The sequence below is a fragment of the Ambystoma mexicanum genome, chromosome 6p (assembly GCF_040938575.1).
Source record: "Ambystoma mexicanum isolate Mex_15411 chromosome 6p, UKY_AmexF1_1, whole genome shotgun sequence".
In the NCBI taxonomy this organism is placed as follows: Eukaryota; Metazoa; Chordata; class Amphibia; order Caudata; family Ambystomatidae; genus Ambystoma; species Ambystoma mexicanum.
The window spans coordinates 28382985-28408722 of NC_090935.1; the positions used below are offsets into that span (position 1 = coordinate 28382985).

Genomic DNA, 25738 nt, shown 5'->3' on the forward strand with positions numbered 1-25738 from the left:
CTCTTCAAGTTCTTCTTCGGTTCCTTCGTCCAGTGGTCGACTCTGTCTTCCAAGTCAAAAGCCTCGCCTTTTATTCAGTTCTCTCCCATTCATTCCAGCCTAGCTGTCAGTCACCTAGCAGGGTGGCTGTCTTTGCCGGTCAGTCAGCCGGCCAATCACTAGAGAGTGCATTTGGGTCTCCTAGGAGACTAAGCACAGGAAGTTTCGGGCACCTCCCTCACTTCCTGCCTACCCCAGACACCCTGGAGCCAGAGGCGGGCTTCACTCGTAAATCCCACCAAAAGCAAATCGAACAATGGGACCAAACCTGGTTTGGCGCGCAGAGTAAATTTCAAGAAGGACCTTTTCAGAAAGAAATGGCAAAAAAAGAAGACTGGGGCAGTTTTTGACAAAATTGGCACCTTGGGTGCTTTGCTGCAGCTGCAAATGCAGTACACAGTGAATGCACACCACGGTAGTTAAAACAAAACCACTGCCACCAGCCATTCAGTGAGGAAAGAGTAACATAACATTGTTACATGAGAAGCTAGACAATGGGGATACGAGGTAACCCCTCCAGCACCCTATTGTAAGATAGTGTGTGCTGGGTCTAGAAAGTTACAATTGTAAGTAAAGTCAATTTCACTTTACTGCACTGGGAAACAGTAGTTTATCCCAGAGAAGGTATTTAAACCTTGGGAAATTTAAAAGACTTCCCTGTGCCACTGCACTGAAGGTGCTGTGTGACACAATGTAAAAGATGATGCCTATGGAGTTTGTCAGGCTCCATAACCAAACGAAACACAAAGCTCAGAAATCACATTAAAATACATGAGAGAGTTGGAAAAAAGGGTCTCACTCTCTCCAGGTTAAAAAAAATCAAGTCCTTAAAATCCAGCAAAGTTGCTGGGGGTCTCTAACGTGCACAGAATTGGCACATTTCTGAGAATTCTCACTAACAACGTCATTGACAGCTATTGCCATTAAATGTCAGGTACTCACATATTACAGCACATCATATGGCATGTACTGATATCATATGCCAGGTACTAACATCATTGCCAGCTATTTCCATTAAATGACAGGTACTCACATATTACAGCGTATCATGCGGGTAGTACTGATATCATATGCCAGGTACTAACATCATTGCCAGCTATTGCCATTAAATGTCATGTACTCACATATTAGAGCGTATCATGGGGGCGGTACTAATATCATATGCCAGGTACTAACATCATTGCCGGCTATTGCCATTAAGGTCAGGTACTCACACGGTAATGAGAACGGCCCAGGTAGTATGAACGTGCATCACACAGTGTGCTGTCTGTATCACCATTCTATGGAGGGTTGGCCCTCAATTCCTCATGATTAGTTTCACTCGATATCCTCCGCATATATTTCAACTGTACCCAAGAGTCAGGACTATGGGCCTCTTTGTGAGCTGAGGGGTGGGGGACAGTAAAACCAGAGGCGTTCAGGGACATATAACTGGAACATCACCCCTGGTATCATGTGACCGCTTCTTCAAGTGGAGGTAAGACGATCAGCCCTTCCCACATCCGCTGAACTTCAGGGGTTTTGTTGCGTTAAATGTGCTCACCTTAACTCTCTCATAACTAAAGTTTTTCACTGAATTTCAAGGCTTTTGTTATACTGTAGTTTCTTCAGGGCCCCCTAACCATGGCCTTCGGCCACTCTATATGTTACACCAATAATGTGTTCCTAAAGACTCATTGCCCCTGCCTAGCAGTTGTGTTCTCTGCAGCTGTAAAATATTTTGCTCCACTCACTATTCCTGCTGTAATTTCCCTAGAAATGATTTCCAATCCCCGAGGTTGCAAAGCGTTGGGCCGATTTCCCTGATCATGAAAAAAAACAGTTGAAAATTAAAATGTCTTCCCCGTCCTCACAGGCACTCCCCATGTGCCCAACTGCTCTTTTCTTTGTCTCCCCGCTCTTCTCAATTTATTTTTCCCTCTCGATTCCTCCCCCATATCCTCCCTATCACTCTTTAGTTCGCTTGACTGTTTATTTTCCGGACACGACTTGGGGCCTTGCCGCGTTAATAGTGCGAAATTCCCTTGGTATTACCCAGAAAAGTTGATCATTTTCTACCCGCAACTGACACCACACACCACCCCCACCTTCCCAACTTCACATAGTGTCCTCTTCCCCCTCCCCACCTAGCCTGAAGCGATTACATCCTTTTTCCTCCTCCAAATAATTTTTTTGAAGACTTTTCATTTCCTCCTTCCTCTGATAGTATCGCGGTAATCACTGGCACCGAGCCCAAAAATATTTTTCCTTTTTTGTCTTTTTATTTCTGAAAAGCCTCTCTGCTGCAAAGCACCATGGGAGATATATGAAAGGTTTTGGGAGGGGGGCACTCCCTTCTCTGTTGAATATTAGAAAAATGACTGGACAGATTTTCCCCAAACCAGTCATGACAATTAAGTCAACGCTGTGCGCCCAAATTGTTTCTAATGTGGTCCAAATCTGCCCAATGGTGATCGTGCTATGGCTGTTCAAAAGATTGGGGGTCATTACGAGGTAGGAGGTAACCATGCCGCTATTAGCGGCATGGCTACCCCCTTACCGGGTTCCTTGAATGAGGAATTACCGGGCCATTCCGACCTTGGAGGGCCCGGTAATTCCCTTTCCTGGGACCCGGACCCGGTACATCCCCATTCCCATTTGAGCCCCCAAAGGGCTCAATGGGCATGGGGAGCATGCTAACAACGGGCATGTTAATGACGGGCCCTTTCTTAGCATGCTGGGCTGCTCGCGAGACCCGCTAGGGCCGCCTGGTAAAACCAGGCGTCCTTAGCGGGTCCCGCGAGCAGAACTCGTAATGAGGCGATGGTTCCTGCACCTTTACCGGCACCGTTAACCCCTTACCGCCAGGGTCGGAATGACCCCCAATGACTTTTTCTCTATGCGTAAATGAATGGGAATAGGCCGAACGTTATGTTTTGTTTGTTTTCTTAATATCTTTTTAATTTTTTTGCGATTCTTTCCAAAATGTACAGTTTGGGGGGGGCTCACGACAACCTTTGTGTTGGGAACATTTCATCCAAATCCATTCTCCAGTGCAAAAGATATTAGCAACAGAATTTTGGTAAAGTCTATGTACACAGGTTGCACCTTATCTACGGGACGGGGGCGGGGTGGAGCTCCCACCCTATAATATATGTATAGCAGTTGTGGTGTTTCTCGATTGCAGAAATGGAAACTCGACAATCGTGGCTTGTACCACTGTTTAACATTTTCAATAAAGCTGATAAATATCTAATTGGTATTGCTGGAATAAATCCTGTGGTCTACCATTAACCCTGGGGCACTGGTGAGCCTTGAACTGGATGGATTTTCAGGAATACCACAGGCGCTATTTACCTCCGGAGTATTCCTGATAAAAAATATGCCTAATCAGGACATGAGTTTACAAAGGTTCCTGGAGTTTAAGATTCATAAGCAAATATGGGTGTGTGCGCGTGCATTGGCGTCAGGCGCAGACATTGATGATTGCTGACATTGCCATGCGTTATGCTTGCACCTGTGCATGAAACCATTACAGGCATGACTTCATAAGCAGAGCGCTCTGGCAAGTAAAGAAGAACAGCCATTGCATGGCCACCAGTTTCGCCCCATGGGCTTTATCAAGTGCGAAACACTTGTGTACGAGCGCGATAGAAATAACATTCCAATATCAATATCAAAAGGCAATTTGAAGCCTTTGAATTATAACATGTTTTCTAAGCTCATCTCATTGAGACTATTATAGTCGCTTGTCGCATTATTCTCAAAAACAACATATGTTGGATTGTATCTGCCTAAGGATTATATGGGGATCAGCTCGGCACAATTGTCGTTATTGTCACCGTTCTGTATTTAAAGTCTCCTGAAATAGGATTCAAGCTCCCAATAACCCTGTCACTAGGCTCGTTCCAGCACACCACAGTAAAACCCTTGTGGCGTGAGAAGCCGGGTTTGGCTAGGAAGTAGTGTGCAGTGTGCTTGCATGTGTATATACACCTATGCAGTGATGGAATGACTACTGCTCTGCAGGAGTTCAAGGATGAGTAGTGTCTAAACCGCCTCCTCAGCCCCCACTCTTCTACAAAACAGCATTGATCTGATCATAGGTAAGACAGAGACAGACACATACTTCAACGGTTCGGTTCAAGGTTCGATGCTTGGCCTGAAGATGTGGTGGTTTGAAGTCGTATGCACAGTGTGTGGATTCCGCTCGAGCCAGATAGGCATCAGGGGCCTGCTGGGGTGTTGAGCCGTCACACTGGTTTGAAAGATGCTAGTACCGGTTTGAATTTCAAAGGTGACTGCCAAAGGCAGCACTGCACGTCTCAGTGATTTGAAAGCGTCGAACATGGTTCAAATTCAGTTGCAAGTGTTTCAAGCGATGAGCATGTGAGACCGGGATGCTTTTGTTTCTCTTAATGCGGTGAGATCGGGCTCTAGGACAATCATAGTCACTGAGACAAGTGACCTTTGCCTCCTGATGTTATACCCAGAGTGTCTTGTTCCGGAGGGAGGGGACAAGAAGGATAGAGAAGGCCAAGGACGATGGAGGAACCCTTACTCAAGCCCCCTTTTGCTCTCTTACTGCCCTAACCCCCACCATCTCAAGCCTGCAGCTACAAAGTTTATCTGGTGTGCAGTCCCCCAGTGTTAAGCAGGCTCTTGATATGAAAGAACATCTTTTAAGCCAGTTTCTCAGGAGATCTCCTGGTGGGAGTTACTGGGATTGCCAGGGAGGAGTTACTCATCCTCCCAGAGAGTCAACAGTCAGGCATCCTGTGTTTTGCCTCATTCCCTGCAATGCAGACAGTCAGGCTGACTGGAATCCACATAGCCTCTCATAGCTGCTCTGAGTCTGAGTGAAACTGGTAGGATTCCAAAGTGATGAAGTTTTTGAAGATTGTACATCTGCTTTTTTTTGTTGTTAATACGTAAAGTAACGTTCACTGTTTTAGAGTCAATATGAATTTTTAAGGCATTCTTAATTTTGAGCACGAGTGGGTGTGTATGTGTTCTTTAAAATACACTAGTTGATGTCATTTTTACAATGTCTTTGCACTCTACACCAATAAGTAAACTTCCTTAAAAGCAGAACTAGAAGTCTACAGACCCTGTGCGCCCTGTCCCTCTTATCCCCATGGGTTTAACAATGGAGGACGCCTTCAAGACGCCCCCTCGATGGTATTCGAGGACCGTATTAAAATAAACACAATGGCCAGTGAAGTAGCGCCTTTTGATAATGAGCTTGACGGCGTGGTGTTGAGAGCACTTTTATTGGGCCAGCGCAAATGTGCACATGTTAAAAAGCCTTCCAGTTCACTCCCTCGGGTAGAAGCCCCTTTATGCAGCCTGTGCTGATACTGTACCACTGGAGTCTGACCACTGGAGTCTGATCACTGGAGTCTGATCACTGGAGTCTGACCACTGTGCAACACAAACTCTGGGCACCAGCAGACTCTGACAACCGCTCTGTCAAATCTAAGGCCTGTGAAAGTAGTTCAGGAACTGTCCAGGCGGGTAGTGCGTTGATCCATTGAGCTATCTCGCCTGCTTTCCAATAAAGCCGACCACACAACTTTAGAGAGCTTTGCGAAAATAAAGTATCAGGCCAGCCCTCTGGCTTATGGGGTGCTGCTTTGAAGTCTGTCCATTCTGGAGTTCCAAAGTCATATCCTAAAGGTCCCGTTGTCCCTGCCTTCTCCCACCATGGACCAAATGTGGTCTCCAGTTTCCTTTGTCCATGCAATTTATCCCTTGAGCCTTTGACCCAATACAATGAATACATTTTGTTGTAGCAACCTTGTCAACAGTTAGGGGCTATGCCAGAATTATTATTTTTTTTAATTTAACATTTTTGTTTGTTTGTGGTGAAAAAAAAAATTATTACACTTACAAATACATGTCAAAAGAATATAAATATATAAATGTTGTTTTTCCAGAAATTGCAATTTTTTAAACAGTGGAATTACCAACACTTTTAAAATGCGTACATTAAACGTACCACCAATTACTAACATGGATATTTTTCACATTTGGATCCAACACAAAAATACATAACATTAATTTCATAGCACAACCAATAGAATTACATAAAATACATTTCATAATACAACCAATACAATTACATAAAATGAATTTCATAGTACAACCAATAGAATTACATAAAATACATTTCATAGTACAACCAATAGAATTACATAAAATGAATTTCATAGTACAACCAATAGAATTACATAAAATACATTTCATAGTACAACCAATAGAATTACATAAAATACATTTCACAATTCAACCTGCTGCTTCCTGAACATACACACCCACTCATTGGACACAGTATGTGTGATGAACATCTTATCGATGCCCAAACTAAGACATTCCAAGCCGAGCACATAGAATTCCCATAGGGCCAAGCATTTACACAGCCTAATCCGTCCCACCCTCAGTTTATTCAGTCAGGCCTGTGCCAGAAAGTAGAAGGTGCAGAGCAGGAGATACCACACACTAAACATAAACACTCCAGTTACTAGCATGAAATGACTAACACCACAGATACTGAAGGCGTTGAACTTTGTAACCCCCTCAAACATCAATATAGAGAGGACGCTCCATCAGTGTTCTCCAGTCAAGGCAGTCACAGGTGAGATGAGAAGTTAAACTAGCTAAAAGCTACCTAGAATCATTGGGTATACAATTTCCAGGTTTTGATTAAGCAGCTAAGAAGGTGGCACGAATTGACACCCTACAAAGGAACTTTTCCCAAATCTGGTGTCAAACCATTGCTCTTGCTATCTACTAACCCTAAATTTTTTTCTTTCAGACAAACCTCTATCTTCCCCACAAGACGCACCGTGGCCAGTATTACTGAGTTTGTGCTTCCCCACATGCAACGTGCCCAGACAGCATGACAGGCGAGATTTGGGGCAACTCCTATATAGGCCCCAAGACATGTCATTCTCTCGTTTTCAAAAAATAGGCAGTAAAGAAACAGATGCTGAAGAGTTTCTGTTTCGTACAAAACCGACACGAATGCCCAAGATCACATGCGCCACAGACTTGCCATTTGCCAATCTGAGAGCCCGTATGAATTAGATCGAGTCGAAATCTCATGTAAGTGGCCCTTGCTTTATTTCCTGGAAAGCACAAGAGATAACGATTTCACGGCTTCTGCGCATGTCTAAAATTGGCATAGTTCGTAGATGTGCCATACCCCGCAATGAGATCGGAGTTGCTAGCCCAGGCATTCAAGAAAAATCGTTTTTTCACAAGCCCTGGACGTTCAATGATATCCTGCTTTGTAAGATTGAGAGAAAGGAGGACCTTGTTCATGCGTGCATGGGAAACAGAAATTGATGCAGGGATGTTCTTAGGATGGTCTTAATTGCACTTTACAGACCACCATTAGTGCCTCCTACAAACAGAGGAGCTTAGGCTCTTCTAGAGTAACGTTATTTATGTATTTAATTGTTCTTTTTATAACGCGCTTTATACCTGAGTTCAGTTTCTCAGCGCAGTCCAGCCTCTGGTGCTCTGCACGGTCTTGCTTCCAAGGACAGCACGTTGCCCCTGGGCTATCCTCCATTTACTCATGTAACATGAGGAACATGGCAGAACATGTTGCTTATCATTAAGGTCGTGCAGCCGGCTTCATACATGTCTGGGTATGCCCTGCACGTCAGCGGTTTGCAAGGTGATGGTGGGAACTCAGACTTTCATCCTTTGAGGTCAAATCATTGAGTGGCATTTCATTTTGCAATGAAACACCTGTATTACGGTGTTTAGAAACAGGAGAACCCAGCAGATGGGGAAAATAGACAAACTAAATGTGTTTTTATGTTTTTACTATTGCTGGGAGATAACATATGCATACCTTGTGATACCGTGTTGCAAATTGTTTAACAACCTCTGTGGAATTACTGGACCTCAAACTGTATCAAGTGCCCCTGTGTGTTACACTACATGCACTATACTTGCCAACATTCTGTGACCAAAAAGATGTAGGATTTTTCAAGTTTGAAACATAATAATTCCCATAACAATGACATCACAGGAAAATACAAAACATACAAACAGCATAACATGGAAAGATGTTGAAATGTATAAAATGTATGATTCTGAATGCTAACACCAAATTGTCGGCAGATGCTGTGTGGTGGTGTTACACTCTGCCACTTGCCTTCACTGGTGATTCACCTAAGGCTTGTCCTGGCAAGAATGCAGGATGGAGTCACGCAGCTGCCAGGTCAGTGGATTGGTCCGAGTCCAATCAAAGTAATCCCCCACCCGGCCACTCTCTACAGACAGACTAATTAATGAGTTGCATGCTCTGTCCTGCAGTCTGCCTTAGAATCACATAAATTACTTGCCACTGGAAAAAGCAGTAGGATCTGTCACCCAAATCTGTGGGTGGTAGGACTGCTTAAAAAGCAGTAGCCTACTGCCTAAATCTGTAGGGTTGGCGAGTATACATGCACACTCTGTTGCACAGAACCTTTCAGTCACATTTTAACTGCAAGAATAAAACTTCATAAACACCATAAAGATTGTCACTAAAGCACACACTTTTCACAATTCGCAATTGCCTATTCATAAAACAGAGACCCCCCATCGTGATGTCAGACCTATTTCAAAGCCGGAAGTGTTGGCTTTGCCTGTGCTTGTTTCCCACTGCACCGAGCCATGCTTCCAGTGTTTCAGGGCATTACTTATCAAAGCTGTAAAACAGGCAACTTCCGGTGTCCAGTTCCTTGCTCCACCCCCAGTGAATGTGACATGGGGTGAGATGCCAATCTCTCTTCTGCAGAGGCTCCTATCTGAGTGACAGCAGAGACAGCCAATAGAAACCCCACACTCATGAAGCAAGGGGCCAATGCCGGATCCAGGAGTGTAGAGAAGGCAGATCCAATTCCATCTTCCCTCCTTCCTGCTCTATGCCCATTGTGTTGCCAGAGCAGGTGCTAAAGCGCCAGCCATGAGGCAAAACTAAAACCAGACTCCTCCAGAGAAGGTGCACTGCAGTCACCTGCAGTGATTAGGCGCTCACCACCTATTATATGACGAACTGCTCATGCCCTCCTGATTCAATAAGTGACGCGCTGAGGCCATGGAGGCTGCGACCCACACGTGGGCACACGCTATGTGCTATGTACTGAGGCCATGGAGGCTGCGACCCACACATTGGCACACGCTATGTGCTATGTACTGAGGCCATGGAGGCTGCGACCCACATGCTGGCACACAGTGTCGGAATAATGCACTGTGGCCATGGAGGCTCTGACCCACATGTTGGCACACAGTATGTACTGATGTACTGGGTCCATGGAGGCTGTGACCCACATGTTGGCACACACTATGTGCTATGTACTGAGGCCATGGAGGCTGCGACCCACACATTGGCACACGCTATGTGCTATGTACTGAGGCCATGGAGGCTGCGACCCACACATTGGCACACGCTATGTGCTATGTACTGAGGCCATTGAGGCTGTGACCCACATGTTGGAACACGCTATGTGCTGATGTACTGAGGCCATGGAGGCTGCGACCCACATGCTGGCACACAGTATCGTACTGATGCACTGTGGCCATGGAGGCTGTGACCCACACATTGGCACACGCTATGTGCTATGTACTGAAGCCATGGAGGCTGCGACCCACACATTGGCACACGCTATGTGCTATGTACTGAGGCCATGGAGGCTGCGACCCACACATTGGCACACGCTATGTGCTATGTACTGAGGCCATTGAGGCTGTGACCCGCATGTTGGAACACGCTATGTGCTGATGTACTGAGGCCATGGAGGCTGCGACCCACACATTGGCACACGCTATGTACTGATGTACTGAGGACACGGAGGCTGTGACCCACATGTTGGCACACACTATGTGCTATGTACTGAGGCCATGGAGGCTGCGACCCACACATTGGCACACGCTATGTGCTATGTACTGAGGCCATGGAGGCTGCGACCCACACATTGGCACACGCTATGTGCTATGTACTGAGGCCATGGAGGCTGTGACCCACATGATGGAACACGCTATGTGCTGATGTACGGGGTCCATGGAGGCTGTGAGACATATGTTGGCACACAGTATGTACTGATGTAGTGGGTCCATGGAGGCTGTGACTCACATGTTGGCACTCACTATGTACTGATGTACTGAGACCATGGAGGCTGTGACTCACATGTTGGCACACACTATGTACTGATGTAATGAGGCCATGGAGGGTGTGACCCACATGTTGGCACACACTATGTACTGATGTACTGAGACCATGGAGGCTGTGACCCACATGTTGGCACACAGTATGTACTGATGTACTGGGTCCATGGAGGCTGTGACTCACATGTTGGCACTCACTATGTACTGATGTACTGAGACCATGGAGGCTGTGACTCACATGTTGGCACACACTATGTACTGATGTACTAAGGCCATGAAAGGTGTGACCCACATGTTGGCACACACTATGTACTGATGTACTAAGGCCATGGAGGGTGTGACCACATATGGGCACACGCTATGTACTGAGGCCATGGAGGCTGTGACCCACATGTTGGCACACACTATGTACTGATGTAATGAGGCCACTGAGGATGTGACCCACATGTTGGCACACACTATGTACTGATGTACTGAGGCCATGGAGGCTGTGACCCACATGTTGGCACACACTATGTACTGATGTACTGAGGCTACTGAGGCTGTGACCCACATGTGGGCACACAGTATGTGCTGATGTACTGATTTCATGGAAGCTGTGACCCACATGTTGGCACACAGTATGTAATGATGTACTGAGGCCATGGAGGGTGTGACCCACATGTTGGCACACAGTATGTAAAGATGTACTGAGGCCATGGAGGGTGTGACCCACATGTTGGCACATGCTATGTGCTGATGTACTGAGGCCATGGAGGCTGTGAACCACATGTGGGCACACGCTATGTATTAATGTACTGAGGACATGGAGGCTGTGACCCACATGTTGGCACACACTATGTACTGATGTACTGAGGCCATGGAGGCTGTGACCCGCATGTTGGCACACAGAATGTACTGATGTACTGAGGTCATGGAGGTTGTGACCCACATGTTGGCACACAGTAGGTACTGATGTACTGAGGCCATGGAGGCTGTGACCCGCATGTTGGCACACAGAATGTACTGATGTACTGAGGTCATGGAGGTTGTGACCCACATGTTGGCACACAGTAGGTACTGATGTACTGTGGCCATGTAGGCTGCGACCCATATGTTGGCACACGCTATGTGATGATGTACTGAGGCCATGGAGGCTGTGACCCACATGTTGGCACACAGTAGGTACTGATGTACTGAGGCCATGGAGGCTGTGACCCACATGTTGGCACACAGTATGTACTGATGTACTGTGGCCATGTAGGCTGTGACCCACATATTGGCACATGCTATGTGCTGATGTACTGAGGCCATGGATGCTGTGACCCACATATTGGCACACACTATGTATTGATGTACTGAGGTCATGGAGGTTGTGACCCACATGTTGGCACACAGTAGGTACTGATGTACTGAGGCCATGGAGCCTGTGACCCGCATGTTGGCACACAGTATGTACTGATGTACTGTGGCCATGTAGGCTGTGACCCACATATTGGCACATGCTATGAGCTGATGTACTGTGGCCATGTAGGCTGTGACACACATATTGGCACACACTATGTATTGATGTACTGAGGCCATGGATGCTGTGACCCACATATTGGCACACACTATGTACTGATGTACTGAGGCCATGGAGGCTGTGACCCGCATGTTGACACACTGTAGGTACTGATGTACTGATGCCATGGAGGCTGTGACCCGCATGTTGGCACACAGTGTGTACTGATGTACTGTGGCCATGTAGGCTGTGACACACATGTTGGCACACACTATGTACTGAGGTACTTAGTCCATGGGGGGGTGTGACCCACATGGTGGCACACAGTATGTACTGATGTACTGATGCTATGTAGGCTGTGACCCACATGTTGGCACACGCTATGTAGTGATGTACTGGGTCCATGGAGGCTGTGACCCATATGTGGGCACACCCTATGTACTGATGTACTGAGGCCATGGAGGTTGTGACCCACATGTTGGCACACACTATGTACTGATGTACTGAGGCCACTGAGGCTGTGACCCACATGTGGGCACACAGTATGTGCTGATGTACTGAGTTAATGGAAGCTGTGACCCACATGTTGGCACACACTATGTGCTGATGTACTGATGCCATGTAGGCTGTGACCCACATGTTGGCACACACTATTTACTGATGTACTGAGGTCATGGAAGCTGTGACCCACATGTTGGCACACAGTATGTAATGATGTACTGAAGCCATGGAGGGTGTGACCCACATGTTGGCACACACTATGTACTGATGTACTGAGGCCACTGAGGCTGTGACCCACATGTGTTCACACAGTATGTGCTGATGTACTGAGTTAATGGAAGCTGTGATCCACATGTTGGCACACACTATGTGCTGATGTACTGATGCCATGTAGGCTGTGACCCACATGTTGGCACACACTATTTACTGATGTACTAAGGTCATGGAAGCTGTGACCCACATGTTGGCAGACAGTATGTAATGATGTACTGAGGCCATGGAGGGTGTGACCCACATGTTGGCACATGCTATGTGCTGATGTACTGAGACCATGGAGGCTGTGAACCACATGTTGGCACACACTATGTGCTATGTACTGAGGCCATGGAGGCTGCGACCCACACATTGGCACACGCTATGTGCTATGTACTGAGGCCATGGAGGCTGCGACCCACACATTGGCACACGCTATGTGCTATGTACTGAGGCCATGGAGGCTGTGACCCACATGTTGGAACACGCTATGTGCTGATGTACTTGGTCCATGGAGGCTGTGAGACATATGTTGGCACACAGTATGTACTGATGTACTGGGTCCATGGAGGCTGTGACTCACATGTTGGCACTCACTATGTACTGATGTACTGAGACCATGGAGGCTGTGACTCACATGTTGGCACACACTATGTACTGATATACTGAGGCCATGGAGGGTGTGACCCACATGTTGGCACACACTATGTACTGATGTACTAAGGCCATGGAGGGTGTGACCCACATGTTGGCACACACTATGTACTGATGTACTGAGACCATGGAGGATGTGACCCACATGTTGGCACACAGTATGTACTGATGTACTGGGTCCATGGAGACTGTGACTCACATGTTGGCACTCACTATGTACTGATGTACTGAGACCATGGAGGCTGTGACTCACATGTTGGCACACACTATGTACTGATGTACTGAGGGCATGGAGGGTGTGACCCACATATTGGCACACACTATGAACTGATGTACTAAGGCCATGGAGGGTGTGACCCACATGTTGGCACACACTATGTACTGATGAACTAAGGCCATGGAGGGTGTGACCCACATATGGGCACACACTATGTACTGAGGCCATGGAGGCTGTGACCCACATGTTGGCACACACTATATACTGATGTACTGAGGCCATGGAGGCTGTGACCCACATGTTGGCACACACTATGTACTGATGTACTGAGGCCACTGAGGCTGTGACCCACATGTGGGCACACAGTATGTGCTGATGTACTGAGTTCATGGAAGCTGTGACCCACATGTTGGCACACAGTATGTAATGATGTACTGAGGCCATGGAGGGTGTGACCCACATGTTGGCACACAGTATGTAATGATGTACTGAGGCCATGGAGGGTGTGACCCACATGTTGGCACATGCTATGTGCTGATGTACTGAGGCTATTGGAGGCTGTGAACCACATGTGGGAACACGCTATGTACTAATGTACTGAGGACACACACTATGTACTGATGTACTGAGGCCATGGAGGCTGTGACCCGCATGTTGGCACACAGAATGTACTGATGTACTGAGGTCATGGAGGTTGTGACCCACATGTTGGCACACAGTAGGTACTGATGTACTGAGGCCATGGAGGCTGTGACCCGCATGTTGGCACAACGAATGTACTGATGTTCTGAGGTCATGGAGGTTGTGACCCACATGTTGGCACACAGTAGGTACTGATGTACTGTGGCCATGTAGGCTGTGACCCATATGTTGGCACACGCTATGTGCTGATGTACTGAGGCCATGGAGGCTGTGACCCACATGTTGGCACACACTATGTATTGATGTACTGAGGTCATGGAGGTTGTGACCCACATGTTGGCACACAGTAGGTACTGATGTACTGAGGCCATGGAGGCTGTGACCCGCATGTTGGCACACAGTATGTACTGATGTACTGTGGCCATGTAGGCTGTGACCCACATATTGGCACATGCTATGTGCTGATGTACTGAGGCCATGGAGGCTGTGACCCACATATTGGCACACACTATGTACTGATGTACTGAGGCCATGGAGGCTGTGACCCGCATGTTGGCACACAGTAGGTACTGATGTACTGAGGCCATGGAGGCTGTGACCCGCATGTTGGCACACAGTATGTACTGATGTACTGTGGCCATGTAGGCTGTGACCCACATATTGGCACATGCTATGGGCTGATGTACTGAGGCCATGGAGGCTGTGACTCACATTTTGGCACACAGTATGTACTCATGTACTAAGGCCATGGAGGGTGTGGCCCACAGGTTGGCACCCAGTATGTACTCATGTACTGAGTCCATGGAGGCTGTGACCCACATATGGGAACACGCTATGTACTGAGGCCATGGAGGCTGTGACCCACATGCTGGCACACAGTATCGTACTGATGCACTGTGGCCATGGAGTCTGTGACCCACATGTTGGCACACAGTATGTACTGATGTACTAGGTCCATGGAGGCTGTGACACATATGATGGCACCGAGTATGTACGGATACGCTGGGTCCATGGAGGCTGTGACACATATGTTGGCACACACTACGTACTGATGTACTGGGTCCATGGAGGCTGTGACCAACATGTTGGCACACACTATGTATTGATGTACTGAGGCCATGGAGGCTGTGACCCGCATGTTGGCACACAGTATGTACTGATGTACTGTGGCCATGTAGGCTGTGACCCACATATTGGCACATGCTATGGGCTGATGTACTGAGGCCATGGAGGCTGTGACCCACATATTGGCACACAGTATGTACTCATGTACTAAGGCCATGGAGGGTGTGGCCCACAGGTTGGCACCCAGTATGTACTCATGTACTGAGTCCATGGAGGCTGTGACCCACATATGGGAACACGCTATGTACTGAGGCCATGGAGGCTGTGACCCACATGCTGGCACACAGTATCGTACTGATGCACTGTGGCCATGGAGTCTGTGACCCACATGTTGGCACACAGTATGTACTGATGTACTAGGTCCAGGGAGGCTGTGACACATATGATGGCACCGAGTATGTACGGATACGCTGGGTCCATGGAGGCTGTGACACATATGTTGGCACACACTACGTACTGATGTACTGGGTCCATGGAGGCTGTGACCAACATGTTGGCACACACTATGTATTGATGTACTGAGGCCATGGAGGCTGTGACCCGCATGTTGGCACACAGTATGTACAGATGTACTTTGGCCATGCATGCTGTGACCCACATATTGGCACATGCTATGTGCTGATGTACTGAGGCCATGGAGACTGTGACCCACATATTGGCACACAGTATGTACTCATGTACTAAGGCCATGGAGGGTGTGGCCCACATGTTGGCACACAGTATGTACTCATGTAGTGAGGCCATGGAGGCTGTGACACATATGTTGGCACACAGTATGTAATGATGTATTGATGCCATGGAGGCTGTGACCCACATGTTGACACACACTATGTGCTGATGTACTGAGGCCATGGAGGCTGTGACCCACTTGTTGGCACACAGTATGTACTGACGTACTTAGCCCATGGGGGTGTGACCCACATGGTGGCACACAGTATGTACTGATGTACTGATGCTATGTAGGCTGTGACCCACATGTTGGCGCACGCTATGTAGTGATGTACTGGGTCCATGGAGGCTGTGACCCATATGTGGGCACACACTATGTGCTGATGTACTGAGGCCATGGAGGCTGTGACCCACATGTGGGCACACGCTATGTGCTGATGTACTGAGGCCATGGAGGCTGTGACCCACATGTGGGCAAACACTATTTACTGATGTACTGATGCCATGTAGGCTGTGACACACATATTGGCACACACTATGTACTGAGGTACTTAGTCCATGGGGGGTGTGACCCACATGGTGGCACACAGTATGTACTGATGTACTGATGCTATGTAGGCTGTGACCCACATGTTGGCGCACGCTATGTAGTGATGTACTGGGTCCATGGAGGCTGTGACCCATATGTGGGCACACCCTATGTACTGATGTACTGAGGCCATGGAGGCTGTGACCCACATGTTGGCACACACTATGTACTGATGTACTGGGTCCATGGAGGCTGTGACCCATATGTGGGCACACCCTATGTACTGATGTACTGAGGCCACTGAGGCTGTGACCCACATGTGGACACACAGTATGTGCTGATGTACTGAGTTCATGGAAGCTGTGACCCACATGTTGGCACACACTATGTGCTGATGTACTGATGCCATGTAGGCTGTGACCCACATGTTGGCACACATTATTTACTGATGTACTGATGCCATGTAGGCTGTGACCCACATGTTGGCACACACTATTTACTGATGTACTGAGGTCATGGAAGCTGTGACCCACATGTTGGCACACAGTATGTAATGATGTACTGAGGCCATGGAGGGTGTGACCCACATGTTGGCACATGCTATGTGCTGATGTACTGAGGCCATGGAGGCTGTGAACCACATGTGGGCACACGCTATGTACTGATGTACTGAGGACACGGATGCTGTGACCCACATGTTGGCACACACTATGTACTGATGTACTGAGGCCATGGAGGCTGTGACCCGCATGTTGGCACACAGAATGCACTGATGTACTGTGGCCATGTAGGCTGTGACCCATATGTTGGCACACGCTATGTGCTGATGTACTGAGGCCATGGAGGCTGTGACCCACATGTTGGCACACACTATGTATTGATGTACTGAGGTCATGGAGGTTGTGACCCACATGTTGGCACACAGTAGGTACTGATGTACTGAGGCCATGGAGGCTGTGATCCGCATGTTGGCACACAGTATGTACTGATGTACTGTGGCCATGTAGGCTGTGACCCACATATTGGCACATGCTATGTGCTGATGTACTGAGGCCATGGAGGCTGTGACCCCCATATTGGCACACACTATGTACTGATGTACTGAGCCCATGGAGGCTGTGACCCGCATGTTGACACACAGTAGGTACTGATGTACTGAGGCCATGGAGGCTGTGACCCGCATGTTGGCACACAGTATGTACTGATGTACTGTGGCCATGTAGGCTGTGACCCACATATTGGCACACGCTATGTGCTGATGTACTGAGGCCATGGAGGCTGTGACCCACATATTGGCACACAGTATGTAATCATGTACTAAGGCCATGGAGGGTGTGGCCCACATGTTGGCACACAGTATGTACTCATGTACTGAGTCCATGGAGGCTGTGACCCACATATGGGAACACGCTATGTACTGAGGCCATGGAGGCTGTGACCCACATGCTGGCACACAGTATCGTTCTGATGCACTGTGGCCATGGAGTCTGTGACCCACATGTTGGCACACACTATGTACTGATGTACTGGGTCCATGGAGGCTGTGACACATATGTTGGCACCCAGTATGTACGGATATGCTGGGTCCATGGAGGCTGTGACCCACATGTTGGCACACACTATGTATTGATGTACTGAGGCCATGGAGGCTGTGACCCGCATGTTGGCACACAGTATGTACAGATGTACTGTGGCCATGTAGGCTGTGACCCACATATTGGCACATGCTATGTGCTGATGTACTGAGGCCATGGAGGCTGTGACCCACATATCGGCACACAGTATGTACTCATGTACTAAGGCGATGGAGGGTGTGGCCCACATGTTGGCACACAGTATGTACTCATGTACTGAGGCCATAGAGGCTGTGACCCATATGTTGGCACACAGTATGTACTGATGTATTGAGGCCATGGAGGCTGTGACCCACATGTTGGCACACAGTATGTACTGACGTACTTAGTCCAGGGAGGTGTGACCCACATGTTGGCATACACTATGTACTGATGTGCTGAGTCCATGGAGGCTGGGACCCACATGTTGGCACACACTATGTGCTGATGTACTGAGGCCATGGATGCTGTGACCCACATGTTGGCAGACACTATATGCTGATGTACTGAGGCCATGGAGGCTGTGACCCACATGTGGGCACACGCTATGTGCTGATGTACTGAGGCCATGGAGGCTGTGACCCACATGTGGGCAAACGCTATGTACTGATGTACTGATGCCATGTAGGCTGGGACACACATGTTGGCACACACTATGTACTGAGGTACTTAGTCCATGGGGGGTGTGACCCACATGGTGGCACACAGTATTTACTGATGTACTGATGCTATGTAGGCTGTGACCCACATGTTGGCACACGCTATGTCGTGATGTACTGGGTCCATGGAGGCTGTGACCCATATGTGGGCACACCCTATGTACTGATGTACTGAGGCCATGGAGGCTGTGACACACATGTTGGCACACACTATGTACTGATGTACTGAGGCCACTGAAGCTGTGACCCACATGTGGGCACACAGTATGTGCTGATGTACTGAGTTCATGGAAGCTGTGACCCACATGTTGGCACACACTATGTGCTGATGTACCGATGCCATGTAAGCTGTGACCCGCATGTTGGCACACACTATTTACTGATGTACTGAGGTCATGCAAGCTGTGACCCACATGTTGGCACACAGTATGTAATGATGTACTGAGGCCATGGAGGGTGTGACCCACATGTTGGCACACACTATGTGCTGATGTACTGAGGCCATGGAGGCTGTGACCCACATGTGGGCACACGCTATGTGCTGAGGCCATGGAGGCTGTGACCCGCATGTTGGCACACAGTATGTACTGATGTACTGTGGCCATGTAGGCTGTGACCCATATGTTGGCACACGCTATGTGCTGATGTACTGAGGCCATGGAGGCTGTGACCCACATGTTGGCACACAGTATGTAATGATGTACTGAGGTCATAGAGGTTGTGACCCACATGTTGGCACACACTATGTACTGGTGTACTGAGTGTGTGGATGCTGTCACCTGCATGTTGGCACACACAATGTATTGTTGTACTGAGTCCATGGAGGGTGTGACCCACATGCTGGCACACACTATGTATTGACATACTGAGTCTGTGGAGGCTGTGACCAATATGTTGGCACACAGTATGTACTGATGTACTGAGTCTGTGGAGGCTGTGACCCACATGTTGGCACACACTATGTACTGATGTACTGAGTCCATGGAGGCTGTGACCCATATGTGGGCACACACTATGTACTGATGTACTGAGGGCATGGAGGCTGTGACCTACATGTTGGCACACAGTATGTACCGATGTACTTTGTCCATGGGGGTGTGACCCACATGCTGGCACACACTATTTATTGATGTGCTGAGTCTGTGGAGGCTGTGACCCACATGTGGGCACACGCTATGTACTGATGTACTTAGTCCATGGGGGGTGTAACCCATATGTTGGCACACAGTATGTACTGATGTACTGAGGCCATCGGGGTGTGCCCCACATGTTGGCACACACTATGTGCTAATGTACTGATAGCATGTAGGCTGTGGCCCACATGTTGGCACACACTATGTACTGATGTACTGAGGCCACTGAGGCTGTGACCCACATGTGGGCACACAGTATGTGCTGATGTACTGAGTTCATGGAAGCTGCGACCCACATGTTGGCACACACTATGTGCTGATGTACTGATGCCATGTAGGCTGTGACCCACATGTTGGCACACACTATTTACTGATGTACTGAGGTCATGGAAGCTGTGACCCACATGTTGGCACACAGTATGTAATGATGTACTGAGGCCATGGAGGGTGTGACCCACATGTTGGCACACACTATGTGCTGATGTACTGAGGCCATGGAGGCTGTGACCCACATGTGGGCACACGCTATGTGCTGAGGCCATGGAGGCTGTGACCCGATTGTTGGCACACAGTATGTACTGATGTGCTGTCGCCATGTAGGCTGTGACCCATATGTTGGCACACGCTATGTGCTGATGTACTGAGGCCATGGAGGCTGTGACCCACATGTTGGCACACACTATGTACTGATGTACTGAGGCCATGGAGGCTGTGACCCACATGTTGGCACACACTATGTAATGATGTACTGAGGCCATGGAGGCTGTGACCCACATATTGGCACACATTATGTACTGATGTACTGATGCCATGTAGGCTGTGACCCACATGTTGGCACACGCTATGTACTGATGTACTTAGTCCATGGAGGGTGTGACCCACATGTGGGCACACGCTATGTACTGATGTACTGAGGACACGGAGGCTGTGACCCACATGTTGGCACACACTATGTACTGATGTACTGAGGCCATGGAGGCTGTGACCCGATTGTTGGCACACAGTATGTACTGATGTACTGTGGCCATGTAGGCTGTGACCCATATGTTGGCACACGCTATGTGCTGATGTACTGAGGCCATGGAGGCTGTGACCCACATGTTGGCACACACTATGTACTGATGTACTGAGGCCATGGAGGCTGTGACCCACATGTTGGCACACACTATGTAATAATGTACTGAGGCCATGGAGGCTGTGACCCACATATTGGCACACATTATGTACTGATGTACTGATGCCATGTAGGCTGTGACCCACATGTTGGCACACGCTATGTACTGATGTACTTAGTCCATGGGGGGTGTGACCCACATGCTGGCACACACTATGTACTGATGTACTGAGGCCATAGAGGCTGTGACCCACATGATGGCACACAGTATGTACTGATGTACTGAGGCCATGGAGGGTGTGGCCCACATGTTGGCACACATTATGTACTGATGTACTGAGGCCATTGAGGCTGTGACCCACATTGTGGCACACAGTATGTACCGATGTACTTAGTCCATAGAGGGTGTGACCCACATCTAGGCACACAGTATGTACTGATGTACTTAGTCCATGGGGGGGTGACCCACATGCTGGCACACACTATGTGTTGATGTGCTGAGTCTGTGGAGACTGTGACCCACATGGTGTCTCACAGTATGTACTGATGTACTGAGTCTGTGGAGGCTGTGACCTACATGTTGGCACACAGTATGTGCTGGTGTACTGAGTCCTGGTATTTACTGATGTACTGAGTCAATGGAGGCTGTAACCCACATGCTGGCACACGGTATGTACCTGGTGCCCGTCTGGAGGTATTTGTGCCTACTGCTGCTATGCATAACTGTGTTATCACACCTTTGGATGATGCCTAGAAACTTTATTGATCACCTTGCTTTTTCTTTCTCCTTGATCGAATGAGAGGCACAAACGCCAACAGCAACAGAAGAAGTACACCAACAGCGGGCACTAGGTACACCAGCAGCAAACCAGGAGGTCTGTAAGAGAGTAAGAAACAATGGCTATTATCATAAACATGTTCCAAGTGGGAGTGCACAATTTCCAGTTCAAAATATCCTTAAATAACATGTACAGATGTTAAGAGGAATCGTACAAAACTGTTGACCTGAGAATTGCGACAGCCGAAAATGCAGACTTTTTTTTTTTTGAAACCCTCCTTACACCACATATATATGTGGGGGGTATAGTATATTATAGCAGTATTGGGAGATTGCAGGGGGGTTTCGCCCCCCATATCTATGTGGTGCAAAGAGGGTTTAATAAAAAAAAAAAGTCGGCATTTTCAGCCGTCGCAATTATGTTTGGTCTCAGTGATCACATAGATCCTGTTAGGACAGTTTTTCTGAAGCCCAAGGGCTTAGTAAAACCTTTCAACTGCGGCAGTACAAGACTCCACTCTTAGTAGAAGGCTGTACCACCTGAGTTCAGGGTAGCGTAGACAGAGCAGCCAGGCTTATCTTAGGAGGGAGAGAGGGCAGTAGAATCACTACAAGTGAAATTGTCATACAAATGATCCAAAGAAACACTAAATCACTATGTATGTAAAAATAAAGGATTTATTTAAATACAGGTAGGCCCAGATAAATCTAGGGGTAAGTACTAACACATTATATGAAATCACAGTATAAAGACACAACACTATACTTGAAAGTACACAGACCCAAGTATAGACCTTATTTGATGTAACTAACAGTAGTTCTAGAGAAGTCAAAACCTTTCCATACACATTCAGAATAGGTCAAGCCTATTCTTGGGGAGTAAAAAACCAATAGTTACTTTTACAATTACATTGAGTAATGCAAGGGCAGTAGACCCTTCCAGTTGTATAATGAGTCTCAGTACAAATCACATAATGAGTCAATTGGACAATATACTTTTGGTGAATAGTGAAACACTTATTCTAGTTGCAGTAAAAACCTATAACTACTTTTGTGATAACATGCAGTTATACTAGGTGAGCAAAACCTAAGGATGTAATATACAATTACAGGTGCTTTTGAAATCAGTGAACCACAGATAGAGATAAGCAATAACTCTTACAACTTATTTTTGGATGGCACACAGCGAACACAAGGTAAGTAAAACCCACATACTTTTTTAACCTCACAATGAAGGGGAAAGTAAAACCCAATGTCACACTTTACTGAATGACTCAAAGTTATTCTAGGTAGGCAACAACCTTATGCAGACTTATTCTGGACGGGCTAGCAGCAAGTCAGGGGAAGCAAGACCCAGTTGGGGGACACTCATACAATTATCCTCAAAGGACTAATCTGGTGATACCAACACTTTACTTTTGGGAAGAGGCACAACCTAATCGAAGGAGAGTAAAATACCTTCACATCTACTTTCTATTAGACTGGAAAAACAGTTGCTAAGGAATAAAAGATGTTAACCATACTTTTAAGACTAGTGCATCACACATTCAAGACCAGTAAGAACTTTTGTAACTGTTCACTCTTAGAATTACAGTTACCAACCAACTCTTTCCAAGTAAGTAACTTTTAAACACATATTTTCTTTTCTAGACAGAAGTCCAAATCCCTTGAAAGTCGTTCCCTTATTCTTGGAGCATGAATGTTCTCAGTGGCAGAAGGGGGGGGGGGATCACTAGGGTCTAGTGTCAAACAGGCAGTGTCAGAATAGGTTCTTTAGTAGCAAATGTCAAAGTTCCTTAGGAAAACAGGGCAAACAGGTGAGTACTTTACTTCTAGGGTTAGAAGAGGTTCCCGGGGCTCCGCAGAAGACACCCTCGCAGGACTCTAGCATTGGGACTGGGTGCACTGGATGAGAGGCCTCCCCATCACAGAAAACGACCCACAGCTACACAGAAATCCTAACAGGCTTAAGGTAAGTACATCCCCAAGCCAACACACTACCTCAGCATTGGAGAAGATTTTGCAGCAGGAGAACTTCACGGTCTGCAGCCATATACCCGGTCAGTGGGTTTCTTAACGTGGAGACTGAAAACAAGACCTCAGAAGGGACTTTGCAGTAGGGATCGATGAAGAAGGCTCTAGGCAAGGTTTCCCTCACGGCTGAATGCGGTTCTGCGGTTTTGGCACCTTTTCAAGGAGCACAGGCGAAGACAGAAAATTGCGGTTGAATTCTTGTCGTTTTAAAGGTCCAGCACTCTGGTGAGGGGCCTTTTTGGACTCGATTCGTGTCTCTGGAGATCCACCAGGATGCCCACGAAGTTTCAGTGAGATTCGGAATTCGGAAGACCGTTCACCGCACAATGGCTTGAGGTCCAGGATATTGGGGTATTGCAACAACGCAAGGCCGCAGCAATGCATGGGATGGCTCACAATGCAGGTCTTCTTGAGTCTAGTGGGTATGACTAGACTCCGGGTCGGGGTCATCGTATTTGGAGTCCCCAGGTCGATTGGAAGGAAGGGCTTCAGCAGGCTCCGGTTACACAGCAGGATCTCTGGTCGCTGGAAATTGTATCAGCTGCTTTTCCTTCATCTTCCTCTTAGGTTTAAGTGCCAGTGGTCGACATAGCTTCAGCTTCCAGGTTCGCAGTATTTATCAGGAATTACAGAACAACCTCTGCATTCTCTCCCCGCATTTTACAAGAAGGGGCGGTCTGGTTGTCCAATCAGGACAGCCAGCCCCCCACTGGGATTTGTCCCCATTCAAGCAAGGTGTAAGACAAAGGGCTGTGGAGTTTTGGACCCCTCCCTCGCTTACTGCCCTCACAGACAGACTGGAGCCTGGGCGGGTAGTCCACGGGACTCCCACCGAAGACAAAAATCACACAAAGGCATTTCCCACTCTGGATGTCAGAGGAAGGAACAAGAAACAACAAGAAACACTAAAATGGCAAAAAAAGAAGACAGGGGCCATTTTGGGAAAAATGGACATCCTTAGGTCCCTTTACTGCAGCTGTGAACACAGCCCGCGGTAAAGGTGCACCAAATTAGTAAAAGGCATCACTGCCACCAGCCATTAAAGGTAAGCATGTCCCTGTAACAGAATTGTTACAGTTTAAATGTGAAAGGGGATACATTGTATCTCCCCAGCACTCCACATAAGGTGGGGTGTGCTGGCTTCACAGAATAAAATGTAAAAGGGATCCAAAGATCCTTTCTACCCTTGGGAACTGTAGTTCACTCAAGGTTAGCACAAGAAAGTTAAATGGGGAGCCCCTAGGGCAACCCAGCAACAACAGGCACTTATTGCCAGTAAGTTGTTAAAGGTGATAACTTTAAAAAGACACTAGGGAGAGTCTTAAAAATGACACCCATAAAAAGAGTAAAAAATTATGTGAGGGTGGAAAAAGGTTCCCACTCACTGAGGTATTAAGGAAAAATATCCCACTAGTAAAGCAAAAAGTTCTGGGGTTGACCCGGGTCAGGAAGATTTACCAATTCTGTGCAAATCTTACCTAACAACAGAAATGTAACTAAACGTCTCGTGCATATGGGTGTCTCGCTTGGTCCAAATGAAAACATATAACAAATTAACACCAACAAGACTAGTTAGATGAACCAGTAACCACAGTACACTCTAATGGAGGAACATATCCCCTTCAAACCATTTATCAAATTCAGATTCAAACACAATGTTGATATTTTTTGCTGAACAACACCCGACGCGTTTCGGATAATTATGTATCCTTTTTCAAGGGAAATCATAGCATATCATCCAGTCACATGAGTAGAGTTCATCACACCATGATTCATCACAAGCAACCTCTGCAGTTCTTAGAAGAATGTTCTCCAAACTTCAACCCACGCAGATTGAATGCATATGTGTGCCCGTCTCTGTAAATGTAAAGGCCAGGCACAGTGCACTATGCTCGCACTTTCAAAAAAGCATAATAAGGGAGGAAAGCTGCAGGGGCTCACCTACATAGACCACTGACAAAAGGTAAGATGGACCCATGTCACTGTGTTCAAAGGAAATCACTCTAAGTGGAAGTAAAGCACCTTAACAAATCCCCCCAATGGGTAACCACAGCAAATCATCAAGCAACCGCAAGCATAGTCATGGATTCCCAGTAGATAATCATAGTTCAAAAACGCTCCCCGATAATCACAGGAGACGTAAGGTATGG

The 25738-nt window shown here is 47.5% G+C and overlaps 1 protein-coding gene across 1 annotated transcript in view; it reads right to left on the minus strand.

The window, feature by feature from the left end:
• Positions 1-25738, minus strand: part of LOC138511172 (CMRF35-like molecule 5) — a 147569-nt gene that overhangs the window by 59049 nt on the left and 62782 nt on the right. The window contains exon 4 of the mRNA XM_069626679.1: positions 21547-21653. Coding sequence (XP_069482780.1) covers positions 21547-21653 — 107 coding nt within the window. The remainder of the gene's footprint in view (positions 1-21546; positions 21654-25738) is intronic.